The sequence below is a fragment of the Cynocephalus volans genome, chromosome 2 (assembly GCF_027409185.1).
Source record: "Cynocephalus volans isolate mCynVol1 chromosome 2, mCynVol1.pri, whole genome shotgun sequence".
NCBI classification, from domain to species: domain Eukaryota; kingdom Metazoa; phylum Chordata; class Mammalia; order Dermoptera; family Cynocephalidae; genus Cynocephalus; species Cynocephalus volans.
In genome coordinates this window covers 9,834,954-9,851,496 of record NC_084461.1, presented here as the reverse complement: position 1 = coordinate 9,851,496, position 16,543 = coordinate 9,834,954, and the positions used below count along the sequence as shown (strand labels likewise).

Sequence of the window (16,543 nt, the reverse complement as noted above, 5' to 3'; positions counted from 1 at the left end):
CGAGACTGCAGAGGCTCTGCCTGCAGACAGTGTTCCTAAGGAAACGTGTCAATCAGGGCTCTCCAGAGAGCAGAACCAGTAGCAGAGATGGGTGCAAAGGGATTTATTTAAAGAACTGGCTCACACGACTGTGGGGGCTGGCAAGTTCCAGGTGTACAGGGCAGGTCGGCATGCTGCAAACTCGGGCAGTTTGAGGCAGAATTTCCTCTTCTCCAGGAAACCTTGGTTTGGGTTCATAAAACGTCAACTGACTGGACGAGGTCCATCCATATTCTGCAGGGTCACCTCCTTCACTTCAGGTCCACTGATTGTTGGTGTTCACCACAGCTACGAAATGCCTGCACAGCAACACCGGGGTTCATGTTCGATTAAATCCCAGGGCACCATAGCAAGCCAAGTTGACACATAAATCTAACCAGCACAGGGAGTAAAGAGGCCAGCCCATGAAAACAGTCTCAGAGAATAGAGAAAGGGAAACCAAACGGTCCAGATGGGCCAGCATATGGGAAGTAAAAAGAGGCGCCCGGGAGGGCAGGACCCAGCTATACAGCATGCCCCAGGAGCCGAGGACCGGCCAGCCCGAGGTCAGGCCACTGCGCACACCGTGCAGATTGCTCACACGCAGGGACACCCAGCTGAGCGGCGATGGGGTCTGAAACCCTTTCCTTGGAACCCCCCACCGAGAAAGGATCGAGGTTTCCCAGTCCTGACAACAGTACCCAAAATGCTGGGGGAGAAGGCGGCAGCCCTGCCAAGGCCATGAGCAGTTCAGTGGGTGGGTCGGGGAAAGAAACCAGAAGTCAAGGGGCTGAGGCCAGGACCCAGGCATGGCTGCTTTCACGACCAAGCCAGCAAGGACAGAGGCAGGACAAGGGTGCGGGACCCACCCCTGGGCCTTGGGAAGCAGGGGACTTCAGGGCCTGCCAGAGCCCCCCCCACTGGTGAGTGAGTTTTGGGTTGGTTTGTTTGTTCTTATGACAGGAGGGATCCCATCTGCAAGAGGGGAAAGAGCTAGAAGAGAGGGGAAGACAGAAGAGGCAGTGAGACACAGTCAGAGGTAGGACACAGTCCAGGGGTGAGTCAGGACCAGCCTGGTGGCATCAGTGCACTCCACGGATGTTTACTGAGCACGTCCCAAGCCCCTGCCCTTGGTCACCTGACCAAGGACAAAACCAACTGGTCCTGCTCTAGGCAGAGCTGTCCCCAGAGGCAGGGGGACCAGACAAGACAGAAGGAAACTGACCACAATCTTCTCCTCAGAAAAGACAGCCAGGACATGCCGAGGAGGGGGAGAGAAACCCCGCCCAGATGAGCTGCAAGAAGTGCTCAAAACAGAAGACATCCTGACAGCCACCAGTATCTGTTCCCAAAGTGAGTGGCACCAGCATCCATTGGGGACTGTTGAACCCAGAGGGCTGAGCCCGCCCAGTCTGCCATTCGAGAGGACGGGTGAGTGCCCAGGTGATGCTGAGACTGCTGGATAGGGCACCACACCTGAAGACCTCAGCGACAGGTCTTGCAGAGGGACCAGCTAGAGGGACCTCAGTGACATGTCTGCAAGACCAGATGAACGAGAGCTCAGCTCAACGCTGCACTCAATGCGAAATGGGTCAAGCTCAGGGCTCTGCATACTTTAAGAAAACTTAATTCCTTGTCACCCACTGTAATTTATAGGAAGTCTGTGGTGAGATACTCGCAGGTAGGAGCAACATAGGTCACACTGTTTTGCATGTGGCAGCTACTTCCTGTGGTGGAGTGAACGCTGTACTCTATTAGGAAAGTGTCAACATGTGTTGACATGAAGTCATAAGGATCTAGTTTTCCTTTCTTAAAGTTGCTTGTGTAACTAATGTAAACAGGTACAGAAAGTAGATTAGTGGTTGCTTAGGGCCGGAGAGGGTAGGGGGATAGACGGTGGCTTTCTAAAGTGATGAAAGTCTTCTAAAATTGTGATAGTTGCACATACCTGTGAATATAATAAAAACCATTGATTTGTAGACATTAAATGGGTGAAATGGATGGTATGTGAATTCTCTATCAATACAGCTGTTTTTTAAAAAGATTCATTTTTCTTCACATTCCCTTTCAAATTACTTCTTTTATTTTGCATTTTGGGGATTTCCCACTACTTAGAACTTTAGTCTTCTTTTTAAAAAATTTTTTTCTGACTACTTAACTCCAACCATTTAATTTTACTCATTTAAACTTTCTAAATTCACAGAATAGTAGAATTCCATATTTTTAGAGCTGGAGATATATGAACCCATACAATTTTCCAGGTAGGACCCTGGGTTTTTTTTTTAGTGAAAGGAACTTTTTTAGTCATGCACATGTGATTCTTTTTTAAAAAAATTTTTGGCAGCTGACCAAAAGGGGATGCAAATGCTTGACCATAGCCTTACCAGCATGCACACATAATTCTACTCAAATATTTTAAAAACTACATACTGGGCTGGCTGGTTATCTCAGTTGGTTATAGCATGGTGCTGCTAACACCAAGGTCCAGTGTTATATCCCTGTACTGGCCAGCCTCCTAAAACATAAATAAAATAAATAAAAACTACATACCTCTTCTGCAAGTGGAAAGATATTCAAAATACATAATTTTTTTTATTGTTCTTTCAGCAAAATTTCAGGAATATCCATTCTTTTGAAAAAAGTCATTACTCAAGAGAGACATTTTCCATGTTATTGAGCAGGAAACAGCCTACATTTATCTGTTAAAACTCACATGCCAAAATCAATCTATTTGAAAACCAGTAGATTGAATCTGCCAGATATAAACAAAAGGTGGATATGAGTTTTTAATTATTGTCAAAAGCCGTCCCCCAGTGAATTAAAATTAGAGGATAAAAAATACATGAGGACTATCTTAAGTATTTTGGGGCCCAATAAAATTATTAGTGAACTCACTGTAAGTCACTGCCTCTAACAAATGAAATAGGTTTTGTTTCTTTAAATTAATTCAATGCACTTGTGCCTCATTGTAAACAAACCTAGTGGATTCAGATTTGTTTACCATAAAAATATCTAAGATTATCTCTATTAAAAACAAATTCACCATACCTTCCTTAGTGTGTTTTAAGTAATTGAATTTTTTAAAGAAATGTATTTATTCCATTTTTCAAGTACAGCAGTGCAGGCTTAACCCCCAACTCCAGTCCTGATCGTACCCCCACCATGGACTCTCCTCTGTCCTGTATCCCCCGGCAGGCCCTGCCCCAGCTGAGTGGTAGCTCTCTCGTGGGATAAAAGCTCTCTCTCCAGTCTAAAGGATTAAGTTTAGGCTGGTGCTTCCATCCCAGGGGCCAGGCAATATAAGTTAACACAACCTCTTTCCTCCAAAGCAGGCTGCAGATCCTGCTGCAGGAGGCATTCTGTCGTCACTGGGGCCTTCAGCTTCTCTTAGGTAACACTTCGTGCACATTCCCAACACAGAGGGGACCTTCCTCACAAGTGGGTGATCTACCACCCCAGTTTGCTGGGGACAGAGGGGGTTCGCAGGATGAGGGGCTTTCAGTGCTGAAACAGAAGAAGTCCAGGCAAATCAGAGTGAGCCGATCATTCCACAGGACCGATACCTGCCTGCTGAAAGCAGCCTCCCCACCCCTCACAGCACATGGAGGGTGAGCCTGCAACAACCTCACAGTCAGCCTGGGCCAGCCCACCCTTAAACAGAGGACACACCGGGGACAAGACACGCTAATGTCGCTCCTTCCCCTGCTCCTTGGTGCTTATCACACCAAACCAGCTTTCTGGAATGTGCCCCTTATATCTCTAGGGCCTTTGCACTCCAGAGGAAACAGGTCCCCCAAAGCCTTGCCTCTATGGTGACAAAAGGACCCCACAGTGTAACAATTTGGGATCAAGGTCTCTGAGGTCAGCTCAGCCTGGATAAGTACATGGAATCCATTTCCTAGAAACCTGCCCATTATCTAACACCAAAGAAAAAAAGCCCAACTCCCAGTGCCAGCACCACTGACTTAGGACCTATGTCACCGCCACTATTTTTAGCAGATGACTACTCTCCCTGGAATTTAAAATACAAAAGCTGGAAGATCTAGAAGGAAGCAATACAGACTGGCCCTCCCAATAACAGTGGGGAGGGCCAGCCCCTTCAGGATGCCTGGCTTGGCAATGTCAAAGGCGGAGAGAACTGGAAGGAAACTTCGGGAATCCACCACAGCGTGTGATTACAGAGCAACATCGAGACAGAATCAGTCCCTGCGAGACCCAGGAGGGGCCGGGGCCCGACTCCAGAGCTCTTTGCCCTAACTCGTACTCAAGGAAAAAGTCCCTTTCACTCAAAAAATACCAGGTCTCTACTTGGGAAATCGGATAGGTTCACATACAGATGATCTTCAGCTCTAATAATGTGGAATTCTAATATTCTGTGGTTAAAATTTTTAAAAAAGAAAGTTTAAATGAGTAAAATTAAATCGTCATAGGATGTCTAGGAGCAGAAAAAAATTTTGAAGAAACAGAAAAGGCTTGAGACCATCTCCAGCACAATAAGCAGCCTTGCCCTCCTCGGAATCCTCTCCTTACTCAGCTTCCGTAGGTCTGGACCCTGCTGATTCTCTTGCAAGCTCAGGTCTGCTTCTGTTCCACTTCCTGGGGCAGCGTCTTGGTCTCCACCCACTCCAAGATGCACCAGGATGCAGCTCCAGCACCCTCTCAGCTCCCTCCTAGTCTTCTGCCACTTTTAGTGGTTACGAATGAGTCCGTGCCATGTGGACGTGCCATTTTCTTAACTACTCCTCTTTAGTTAATCATTGACTTTGCTTTCTCCTTGTCCCTTGGCTACAATGGAAGCAGAAGAACTAGAAAACCTTCCTGAGATCAATTCACCCATAGAAACAATAGCTCTGAGTGTCTGTTATGGGGCAAGCACTTTCTATACAAGCTACTGATTGATTCTATCTCAAACCTCTAGGAGGTGCTATCCTCATATGCCTCCCTGTTTTCTAGGTGGGGATCTAGAGGAAACTGAGGATCAAAGAGATCACGTGACTTATCCAGGATCATGGAGCCAACCTAAGCCTGCATCTTGGACCACCAAATTCTGTTTCTACTCCAAGAAAAGTTCTGGAGCTCTTCAAACATAAATATATGTGCAAATCACCTGAAGACCTTCTTAAAGAATTCCAGCACCCAATATTCCCAGTTGGTCACCTTCCCACATGTTAACTCGGCCTGGTCCTGCTTTCACTTCCAAAATTAGATCTATTCATGGTGCTAAGGCTATAGATAAAAGGTAATGTGTGCACTCCTTCATTTTTATTAAACTTTTTATGATGAAATAATTACAGACCCACAGGAAATTGCACTCCTAGCCCTTCCTCTGCAAAGCTACCATCTTGCATAGTTATTGTACAATAGCAACGCCATGAACTTGACACTGCTGCAATTCACGGAGCTTATTCAGATTGCACCTGTTATACACACACTCGTGTGTGTGCGTGTGTGCATGTGTGTGTTTAGTTCTATGCAATTTTAATCTATGTGTAGCTTCCTGTGACCACCACAATCAAGATACAAAACTGTTCCATCATGCAAGGCCCCCCCAGTCCCCCTTTCTAGTGTCCCTGCTCTCTTCCCCCAACCCTAACCCTGGTAACCTCTAATCAGTTCTCCATTTCTACAACGGTTTTATTTCAAGCCTGCTACATACACAAAATCGTACAGCATATAATTTTTTGAAACTGGCTTTTTTCACTCAGCATAATTCCCTGGCCTTCCTTTATTTTTAAACCAGCTTGATTCGCCTTTCCCTGTCCAGAAAAAGTGCTACTATAAATTTAACACCCTTTACTGGGATCTCCCATGGGCACAGGCTGACATGGTGACTCCTGCTTCTTTATCCTGCCTCACTCCCCCCTGCCCCACACCCCTGTCTATGCCTCTGTCAACTGGAATGTTCCTTGCCAGAGGTGTGGCCTCTAACTCAAGAGCCAATTAAGCATCCCAGAAACAGAAGCCAGACAGAAATGCTTGATTCTCTATCCCATCAAATGCCTCCTTTGGATCTGAGCTTATTCAGACCTGACATAGATATGCCTTTGGAAGCACACATTTGTTTCTCTAATACTTTCAAAATGCTCCCAAATCCCACCACTCTGTTCCAATTTTGCTGCTGAGCCAACTGTCACACGGGATTTCACTTCTACCTTAATTTCCATATCTCTGACTTAGTAGAAATAAGTACAACCCTCCTTCAACTGTCCTTTAAATTCAGGAACTTCATTTAAAAATAACCTCTTCCAAATTCTTTTACATACACACATGCTTAATGACATCAAGGATTCTTAGCATCTTACTGCACCTTAAAATCTGACCTCGTAAGATCTACAAGTAGGGGCTACCGCCATTCTACACTCTCCACGCAGAGCCAGAAGTGGCCCCCTCTCTTCTCCTCCACACTATTCAGGTCTCTGTGGCTTCCATCAACCCCCTTCCTCACCCGTCAACTCTCAGTATCTCACGCAGGCACATGCGCACACCCACTCATGCACAAGCCATGCCTACACCTCCACTCCAGCAGGCTGTCTACAAGAATCAGACGACCTTCTTGAATGAAACAGTTTCTTTGTTCACTATTTTAACAACTTCTCTACATCCTTCTCATTTATTTTAATTAAAAGGAATAATAAATCTTTGCAAATATATGGACTATAGAAGAATAAATTAAAAAGTGTATTGAACATCTTAAAAGATGATAATTAAAAACACTTAAATATTCATAAACACTACACTGCAGTCTATAGCTAGCCTGTCATGTTTTTGCTATCATTAGTATCATATGCACAAATCAAACATTTATATTCACTTTCTTTCTTGCTATGCTTATTTTGTTATATCTGTGATTTGTAATTTATATTCATGTCATATTTATGAATACGAAATTGTAATCTATACAAACTATATTCACAGAAGATATTGTGTTATAAGGACTTTGTCAGTCTATTGCTGATGCCAAAAAAAAAAAAAATAAGAATTACATATTGTTTTACATATGGAATTGTCTTGACTTAATTTGAAGAATTCTTAGACTGTCCCACAGCTATGATTTAGAATTACTGGTCCAGTGGGCTGTAAACCACCCTCAAGAAATTTGAAAGAAGTGATATCATATAGACCATGTTCTCTGAATTAGGTTAAATTTTTTTTTTGCTAAATAAAGCTTAAGAACACATTTAAAAGTTTTAAATACAATTCTAAATAACTCCTGAGTCAAAAAAAAAAAAAGAAAGAAATCATATTGTAAATTAGACCAGAACAATAATTAAAATGCTACATATCAAAATTTGTGGGGAAAAGCAAAAGTGATACTTTGAGCAAAAATCGCAGATAGAATAAACCTGAAGGAAGGAAATAATAAAAAAGAAAAGCAGAAATTGATGAAATAGTGAAAATTACAGATCCAGAGGAAATGCTGATTCTCTGAAAAGAATAATAAAATAGACGTTTGACAATACTTGTCACAAAAAAAGGGAAACATCACAAATTCAAAAATACAGGAAAACATGATATACCACAGTTATAGCAGAGATTAAAATGAGAACTCTATAAAAACATTATACTATTACATTTTAAAACTTAGAAAAAAATGAGGCAGTTTCCCAAAAAAATAGAAGACACCATAACAGACTGAGAAAGAAAGAGAAAATCTGAATAGACCAATAATTATGGAATTACAGAACTGGAGGTCTGATAGGAGGGCTTGAACTTTAATAACTGACCATTAGTTAAATAATACTTAGAGTTTTTCCTCTATCATAGCTATACCTACCAGAAGTTGTCACTCAAAGTAGTTTTGATTAGTAGCTTGTCCATTACACTGGTAGGAATGTTAGACTAGCACATGATATTCTGAAGGAGTTCCTGTAGACTATTATTGTTTTACATTTTTATAGCCTCCCCCTTGGTCTTCCTTTACAAGTACAGCATGGAAAAGAAATCCAATCTTCCAAATCGCCCCACCGCCTTTGTAGCTACCCCACTTCTCGGTGAGCAGCCAGGTGAACACAGAAAGCTCAGGAGCCCCTCGGAGAGGCCTTGTGGGGACGGGAAGGAGCAGCCTCAGAGTCACGAAGAACCAATTCTCCTGCCGTCCCTGCATCCTCTCTTCTCTGAGCCCCTCTTTCTTCAACTACAGAATGATGGGGTTCCATAACCTCCAAAATTCCTTCCAGCCCTAATCCTGGGACAATGATCCTGCTACATTTCTGAAACCTTCATCCACATAAACACACACAAAGTGCCATTAAATGTAACCCTTCCCATCAGAACCACAACAGGCTGGGGAGCTGGTGCTTGCTGGCGCTGGACGGTAAGGATGTGAAGGTTCTGGGTACCACTCCCTCCGCATTGGTCCCTATCTGAAATTTTCTGTAGTGATCACACCCTTTACAAACAAAAGCCAAACCACACTTAAGAGTTTCATTGGATGTATCGCTGCTGTTCGCCTTAGTCCTAATTCGGTGCCATCACTAAAGAGTTAGGCTTTACCTGTATGAATAAGTAAATGTGGAAAATGGAAGAGATTTCCTGTCCTTTAGAGCAAAGTGTAAATGTGACTGGGCAGTGATCCATATTTAAATTGGAGGTCTTCCCATAGGTACCCAGAGTACACATACTAACTTCTCCATGGTCGCTTCTACTGAACCTTAAGGGACTTCTAGGTCACTCTGTTCCCTTCACAGTGACACTGACTCACCTGGCTTTGTCATGTTCCAGTGTCCACTGTGGGGTGCAGGCCCAGATGGAGCTGCTCTCCCTGTAGGCTGGGTCATGGACAGTGGGTGAGGCCTGGTGTTGGGGGATGGTGAGTTTCAGACTCAGACTGCCTTGGATTTATTTGCCTCCTGACTCAGCCATGGGAGCAACTACTGTCACCTCCCTGAACCTGTCACCTCACCCGCTAACCAAAGACAACCAAATGTACACCACAGAGCCCCTGAGGGTTCAATGAGATTCTCTGTGCTGAGGCTTCTCGAAGGTTACGGTGCCTCAGAACCCTGCAGATCTTGCCTAAAAGCGGGTTCTGATTCAGTAGGTCTGGCTGGGGGCCCTGGATTCTGCATTCCTAATGAGCTCCCCAGTGCGTGACACCAGTTCCTGGTCTGAGGACCCACTTTGAGTTTTGAGGTTCTATACCAGTGATTCTCCATGCTGGCTGCACGCTGGAATTATTCTGGGAGCTTTAAAAAATACTGATGCTTTGTCCCTCCCCCAGATTCTCAGTTAACTGGTCTGGGATATAGTCTGTGCACTAGAATTTTTACAGAACATTCCAGATGACCCTAATGTACAGTCTAAGTTGAAAACCACTGTCTCTGGGATACTACTTGGTGCAAAATGCCTCAGAAATCTTGACTTAGCTTTCCTAAAAGTTCGTTGTTGTTTAAAGGTATCTGCATTTTGTTTTTTAATTCGATTCAGAAAACTATTGACCCCTTGAGATGATGGATATTTCCTCAATCTTTAAAAAAATCAAGGATGAGATCAGGATTGGGAAACACGAGCACACCCTGCGGTCCATGGAGAAGCCCCAGGTGTGGGCACCCGATGGCTCCAATAAATACACAAGAAACCTAAATGCATCAGAGCCCCCTCTTCATTTCAGATGGAAGATCAGAGGTAAATCAATAGAATACGGGGAAAACCAGCATTCGTGAATTCCATGCCCTAATTAGGTTATTTTACCTATTCTATTAGTTTTCATATTTAGCAGTTAAACTATAATAAAAACAGTAATAAAAAGATTATAACACAAACATTTATACCAAGGGATTTTTAAAAATTCAATGCCTATTTTCTCTTGTTTAATAATAATCTTACATGGCAAAAGAGCAGTCTGAGCTCATGTTGTTAAAGCATCCTGTCAGAAAGAAAAAAGAAGCAATACCTGGCAAAGCAGCAATACTGAATCAGCCAGAACCCTTGCAAACCTACCTGACTTCTTCAGACATCGAGCTCCTCTCCAGGGGCTCCAATAAACCACACGCACACCCCAGCTCAACAGCTAGAAGCACTCTGCAGGCCACGGGTCCAGTGGGAACACCCGGGGGGGATTGCTCATCAGAGTATCCTAGCAAAGACTCATCCTTATTCTGGTAGACTAACTGCAAAAATGCCCCCAATTCTTCCCCACCTTCTATCGTGCCTCTGCAAGGTGACATTGTAGCTCCTTCCACTGAGGGGAGGGTCTATTTCCCTACCCCTTGAAAATGGTCTTGGACTTAGGGCTTGCTGCTTCAGCAGAAGTGACATTGAACCTCCTTGGGAACCCTGCCCCTGCCTTGGAGAACAAGAGAAAGGCTGCTGGATGATGAGAAAGCACATGGAGCAGAGATGAGTCATCCCAGCTCAGACCCTCCTCGTCCTGCCATTCGCAGCTGACCATCAGCTCAAAGCTGACGAATGGGTGAATCCAGCCTCAATCGGTTGAGCCAGGCCACCCTGAGCAAAATGTCGACTGTTGCTTACACCCGTGAGGTTTCCTAAGGCAGCATTACTGCAGCCAGAGGTGGCTGATACACTCGTATCAGAAACACACAGGCCTCTCTACTGCTGCTGGTCAGTCGAAGAGGAAGAGGCAGAGACGTCTGTCATCCTGCCTGCACAGGGCCAGGGTTTTCAGGCCGCTTCAGCTGACTGCCTTCTTTCCCCCAGCCGCTTGGGCTCCCAGTCCAGTCTTCGGCTCCATCCGCCCTTCTCACCACATCTCAGAATGTGGGGATGCAACTAAACCACGCGCACACACTTCCAAAGAGCAGAGCAAACCTCTCCCTCGTGCTCGCTGGCCCTCAGCAAGCACAGGGAAGCAGGAGGCCAGAGTTTACTTTCTACCGTAAACCAGAAAGGACCAGAGAATCCACTTTCTGTACTAATTAGCCCATTTCTATGCACATGCAGGCCATGAATACTGTGGCCTGGTAAAAGCACAGAACTCGTCATGAATTCCAATAACTCGATTCTCATTTTAAGGAAAGGTGATTCCAGAGTTTATAAATCTTTCTGTAGCATTCAAAAAACCAAAAATAAAAACAAATTTCTCAAGTAGATTTCAAGATAAAGTCCTGATCATAGGTATAAATCCATAAAACTTATTAAATTTATGCCCCTCAAGAGTAAAGGGAGACACCCCATAATGGGAGTGTGGTGTGGGCTTTGCAGAACTAAAGGAGCAAGTGGGTGGAGGAGCCTTTGGAAAATTTCACCAAGAGGCCCCAGAATTTCAACATGGAGGAGCAGAATGCCATCAGGAGAGGAGCACACTATTTTAAATTTAGCACAATTGGGCCCAATCTGGTTTGAGAGCTGTCTGACATTGAAGGTGCCGTCCTGTAACAATTAAAACAGCACAAACACATCCTTTGTTTTCACTGCTGTCTCCAGAGCCACCATGGCTGCAAAGGTGAACCTCGGTGATAATAAGTGGAAGAGAAGAATTAAGAAAAAGAATTATGGCAGTTTTGACTGTCCCCAAATCAGAGGGAACAAAACAACCATCAATTCAAAGACATCTGGAGCACCCTTTGAATGTTACTGGAGAATTATTTGACAATTATTTATATATCACATATTAAATCACGCAATGCTTTCAGAGCAGTAAATATTTTAGAAGGAAAAGGGTGTGCTGAGCCACATCCAATATTCTACCCATCTCAAGAGGCAGGAAAGAGCACATTTTCTTAAACAAAACACATCTGATCCTCAGCTATCCAAACCCAATGGAATGCCTGTCAGCTCAGGTGGAAGCTCTTTTCTTAACTGACCAGAGATGAACAGCTCAACACACACACCCCAGAAAATTTACAAAGGCTTTAGAGACATTTTCCTTCTAGGAAGCTGCTGTGGGTGGCTCTAAGAGCTGTCATTCCGTCATTAACGCAATTACTCCTCCAGTCCACCAAAGCTCTGGGGCCTTCTTTAAATTTTTCACTGTCACTAATCATGATGTGCTTGTAGACCAGCCTCCAACAGGGTTCCTATCTCAGGGCCCTTGCACTTGCTGTTCCCTCTGCCTAAATGCTCTACATCTCTGCTCAAATGTCACCTGTTCTCTCAAATGACTGTCTTATTTACAATTTCAGCCCTCAGTGACTGAACGCCTAGATTGCCCTTGCCCAACGCCAGGTGCCTCCAGCTTACACAGGGGTAGTTGGAAAGGCCTCCCAGAGAAGGTGCCCTTAAAACAGAAACCTGAGGCAGTGAGGGAGCGAGCCATGTGACCACAGGGGAGGCTCAGCACAGCCCCAAGGTTGGACACCCGTATGCTGAAACCACTGTTTCCCAATCTCCGGTTTCTTAGCCAGCTAGTCCAGGCAGACCTCGCAACACCCGGCCGTGGGGCTCCCCGGTCTTACCTCCCACATTCCCTCCTCTCCACGCCATACCATGACCGAACTGCACTGCCCTGTCACCATCTCCTTTGGCCATTCCGCCCTCCATAAGTCTCCCCTCAATGGACTTTCAGGATTGTCCTCAGCTCCCTGGCATCCAAGACACCTTATCCCTCTAGAGTCCCTTCTCACATAGGCCTCTGCTTAGAAGCACTGGCTACTCTTCCATTCTACGTCTTCTCTCACTAAAAGGTTGAGATTCTCAAAGGCAGGGACTGTCGGATTCATTTCCAAGTCTCCTAAATTACCTAACTGGTGCACAGTAGGTCTGCAATAAACACTCATGCAGTGGCTGACACTCCATTTTCCACAGGTTCATGCATTTGGACTCGGCCACACTTGCTTTTTCATGAAGACAAGGCTGACTGATCAGCAGCATCGAGAAGCTAATCGGGAGAATGGAGGCTCCTGCCTTCCCCCCTCAGAGCACAGGACACGGGCCCTGCTCCTTCGGATCTGAAGATAAAGGAGCCGGGGGGTCTCGCAGCATGGTCCCCATCATTATTTGATTGGGAACAGAGAGGAGGACACTCAAAGCAGAGTTACAAAGGGTGACAAGATGTTCCGTAATCAATGGGAAAGAAAAGCAGAGAGAAAAAGCCTCAACTGGCAAAAGGGTAAAAAACAAAGCTGGAAGAGCAGGTGGGAGGCAGGCGAGTGAGAAACGGGACAGGATGGTGATCAGGGACGCTGGGGCCAGGCCTTCCTAGAGCACTGTGTGTCTGTGGCACTTCACGCTCACAACCGCGGCGGGGAATGAGCTGGCCTGACTTCACAGGAGAGGAAACTGAGGCAGAAAGATGCTGGGAGGCCGGAGCCTGCTCCCATGGCACAGCTTTCCCTTGCCTGCTGAGGGAGGGGCTTTCCAACATGACCTGGAAACTAAGTCTGCCAGGCTCAAGCCCGCTGGGACGGTTCATGTTGTAGTCAGTATTCTCAAATGCAGTTATTTTCAAACTTTTCGTTTCTGCCTCTGCAGGAAGCATACCTTAATAAAGCAGAGGCCAGTGGTGCCTCAGAGTGGGGGCTGGGCCCCCAGGCCCTGCCCACGCCCACCCCGGCCCACTGGAGACCACCAGGCTGCCCAGGACCCGGGGAGAGACCTCCTCCACCTGCACCCTAAGTGAGCTTTGTGGGGGGTCCTTTAAAGTGGGACCATACCTGCCTCAGAAAGGAGAGATTTCTCATACAAACATGAGCCCGAAAACTCACAGTTAGTTAAACTGAAAGTACAGCTTGAGAAACAGCCCCTTGAGCCTCAGGAAGGGCTCAAAGCCTAATCGCCTGCCAGCTAGGGCAGAGGGAGGGCGGGAGAGCAGCCACTGCTGGTGTAGCAGCGACAGGAACTGCAGGACACCCGGTGATGCCACCCTTGGGACTCCACCTTGGGAGTCCTGACACTACAACAAGCACAGACCCTTCTTCCAAGTTCCATTGCTGGCTCAAGTTAGTACACGCCGAAAGTGGCACTTGCAGGCTTTCTATGTGCCTAATCCCAGCCCAGATCACAGTCACCTCCCACTTTGCCCACCTCCCACGAAGATAAACCAAAGAGACAGGGTCACCGAGTTCTCAATGAAAGCACATATTTCCTGCCAGCTGTGGGCTCCCCAGCAAAGCACATGCATTCCTGATTTGTGTCAGGCTGAGTCTGCAGATACCATGAGACCCCGGGGAATACGAAATCAGCTGAGAACACTGCCATTTGTCCACCGAGCACAGACTAATGGGGACTTGGCCACCGTGGTCATTCTGCAGTTTTTCCCTCGAAGTGCTTGGAGGGTTCTGTTCCATGAGCTGTCTCTTCTCGAGTCTTCTCAAGCCAACTTTTTCTTTCCTTTTCTAAATGGTTCTTGCTTTCTCTGAGTCTTGACATACTAACGGACACCCGGTGCCTCCCTACCCGCCACCTGCCCTACCCGGGTGGATGCCCTCCCGCCCGCTGCCTTCCCCAGGCTCTGCCGGGGTTGGGGGGGGGGGGGTTGGCACTGGCGTTGACAGCGCAGACAGACAAGTCACAGACCACGCTGGCTGATAGCCGCGCGGGCCACCAGGCGCAGCGAGGGTGAAGGGAGGGGGACCAGGCGATCGGGGCTGGCGAGGGAGGGAACGAACTGTCGCTTCCAAATCCCGGTGGCCCGGAGAAGCCGTTCTGCGTACCGGCTGTTAGGGCAAGGGCAGTGCGAGGGGCCGAGGGGACAAATGGGGCGCTGGACAGGAGGGGCTGTCCCTGCAGGCGAGGAGAAATGGTCAGAAGGGGGCTAGGTTGACGAGACCCCACAAGAGGGGTCAACCCGGATTCCAGCGCTGGCCCTCAGGGGAGGGAGGACCCCGGGGGCGGTAAACGAGGAGGGGATGAGATGGGGACGCGGGACTGGCGGCGTCTCCCGCCCGCGCTGCCACCTTGGGCAGAGCAAACTGCCCCCCACCCCCACCCCCACCCCGTGCCTGTCAGTCGGGGATGGACCGGCCACCCAGGCTCCCCACGGCGAGGGAAAGGCGCGTGGGGCGGCGGCAGACGAACCGCGGGAGCCAGCCAGAGGCGGGATGTGGGTGGCGCGGGAAGTGGCGCGGAGGAGCGGGGCAGAGGGCACCCCAGCCCGCGGGCACGCCGCTTACCCGGCCGTTGCGGTCGGTCTCCTGCACGTCCCGGACGCTCGGGCCCCGCCGCACCAGCGCCCGCAGCAGCCCCACGTCGTTGGCGCAGGCGGCGCGCAGGAGTGTCGCCGTCTCCGGGCCGCCCTCCGAGACGCTCCCCGCTGTCCCGGCCCTGAACTCCTCCTCGTCTTCGAAAGGGTAGAAGGAGTCGTCCGAAGCGATGCTGCGGGTGTCGGGCAGACGCGAGAAGTCCTCGTACTCCTCGTAGTCAGCGGCGTCCTCCTCGGCCTGCGCGTCCCCGGGTGGGGACGACGGCTGCGGGGTCGTGCAGCGCGCCCCGCCGCCCTCCGGCCCGGGCCCGGCCAGCAGCACCATGCCGGGGGCCGGGGCGCGGGCCGGGGGCCGGGGCGCGGGCCGGGGGACGGCGGCGCGGGGCGCGCACCGAGGTCACCGGTCCTCGCCCCCTGCGCCCCCAGAGAAGCAGTGGCCCGCGCGCTCCAGCCCGGCGGAAGCGAGCGCCAGGCGGCTGCGCTCAATGAGCGAGAAGCCGCGGGAGGCTGGAGAAAAGCCCCTCGGGGCTGGGAGGAGCCGCGGGGGCTTTCCGAGCGCGGCGCGGGCGGGGACGCAGCTCGGCGGCGGCGGGCGGGGCGGCCGCGCGGGGGAGACGCCCGCCCCCGGGTCCCCGCCGGGCGACGGGTTCCCGGCAGGAGGGGAGAGCGAGGCAGGGGCCGCTCCGGACCCGGGACGGTGCACGGCGGCTCCGCACGCGCGGGAGAGCCGGGAGCCTAAAGCCGGTGTCGCGGGCGGACTCGGGGGTCGGGCACGCCGCGGGCTGAGCCGGCTCCCGGCGCGGGAACACCCGGCCCCTCGAGGCCCGCCGGCTCCCAGGACGTCCGGCCCGCGGGGGGCCGTGTCTCCCGCCGCGTCCGAGGCACCGAGCCCACCTGCCCGCGAGCCACCCGGGCCGTGGCCGGTTTCAGACCGGGAAGCCCCGGGGGTGCAGGGCCCTGCACCCGAGGGACCCGCGGCGCGGCGGACCGTGCCCCAGGCGCTGGGGCTAGTGGGTGCGACGCGGGGCGGCAGCCAGAGGGCAGGAGAGATCCTCAGAGTCCCCAGCTCACGCACAGCCACGACCAGCTGTGGCTTGCAGGGTGCTCCGACCCTGGGGCTGGGGGAGTGTTCAGGAAACTCCGGGAGGAACATCTGGGTGGGAAGGAAGGGCGCCTCTCCCCCGCCCAGTGTCCTGGCCAGTGTCACATGCCGGGATCTGGGGAGTCTTGGCGGATTAACCCGGGAAGGCCGTGACGAGGCACTGACGCCATGGATGTCTGCCAAAGAAAGCAGAGCGCGGGCTGCCGGCAGTGGTCATGGTCCAGTCTCAGCGACCCCTTGGCCCTGCCTTGGCTCTCCCCGTCTGTCCCGGTGCAGACGGTGGGGCGGGGTGGGGGATGGAGGATGCGTCGTGGACCAAACCCTGGTGGAAAGGACTGCGTGGTGGCGCGGCGGTGGTGGCGCGGCGGTGGTGGCGCGGCGGT

General features: G+C 49.6%; 1 protein-coding gene across 1 annotated transcript in view; it reads right to left on the bottom strand.

Annotated features, from left to right (window-relative positions):
* ANKRD33B (ankyrin repeat domain 33B) overlaps positions 1–15,383 on the bottom strand; it is a 73,943-nt gene extending 58,560 nt beyond the window's left edge. The window contains exon 1 of the mRNA XM_063085470.1: positions 15,030–15,383. Within this exon, the coding sequence (XP_062941540.1) occupies positions 15,030–15,383 (354 nt within the window). The remainder of the gene's footprint in view (positions 1–15,029) is intronic.
* Between the last annotated feature and the right edge of the window lie 1,160 nt (positions 15,384–16,543).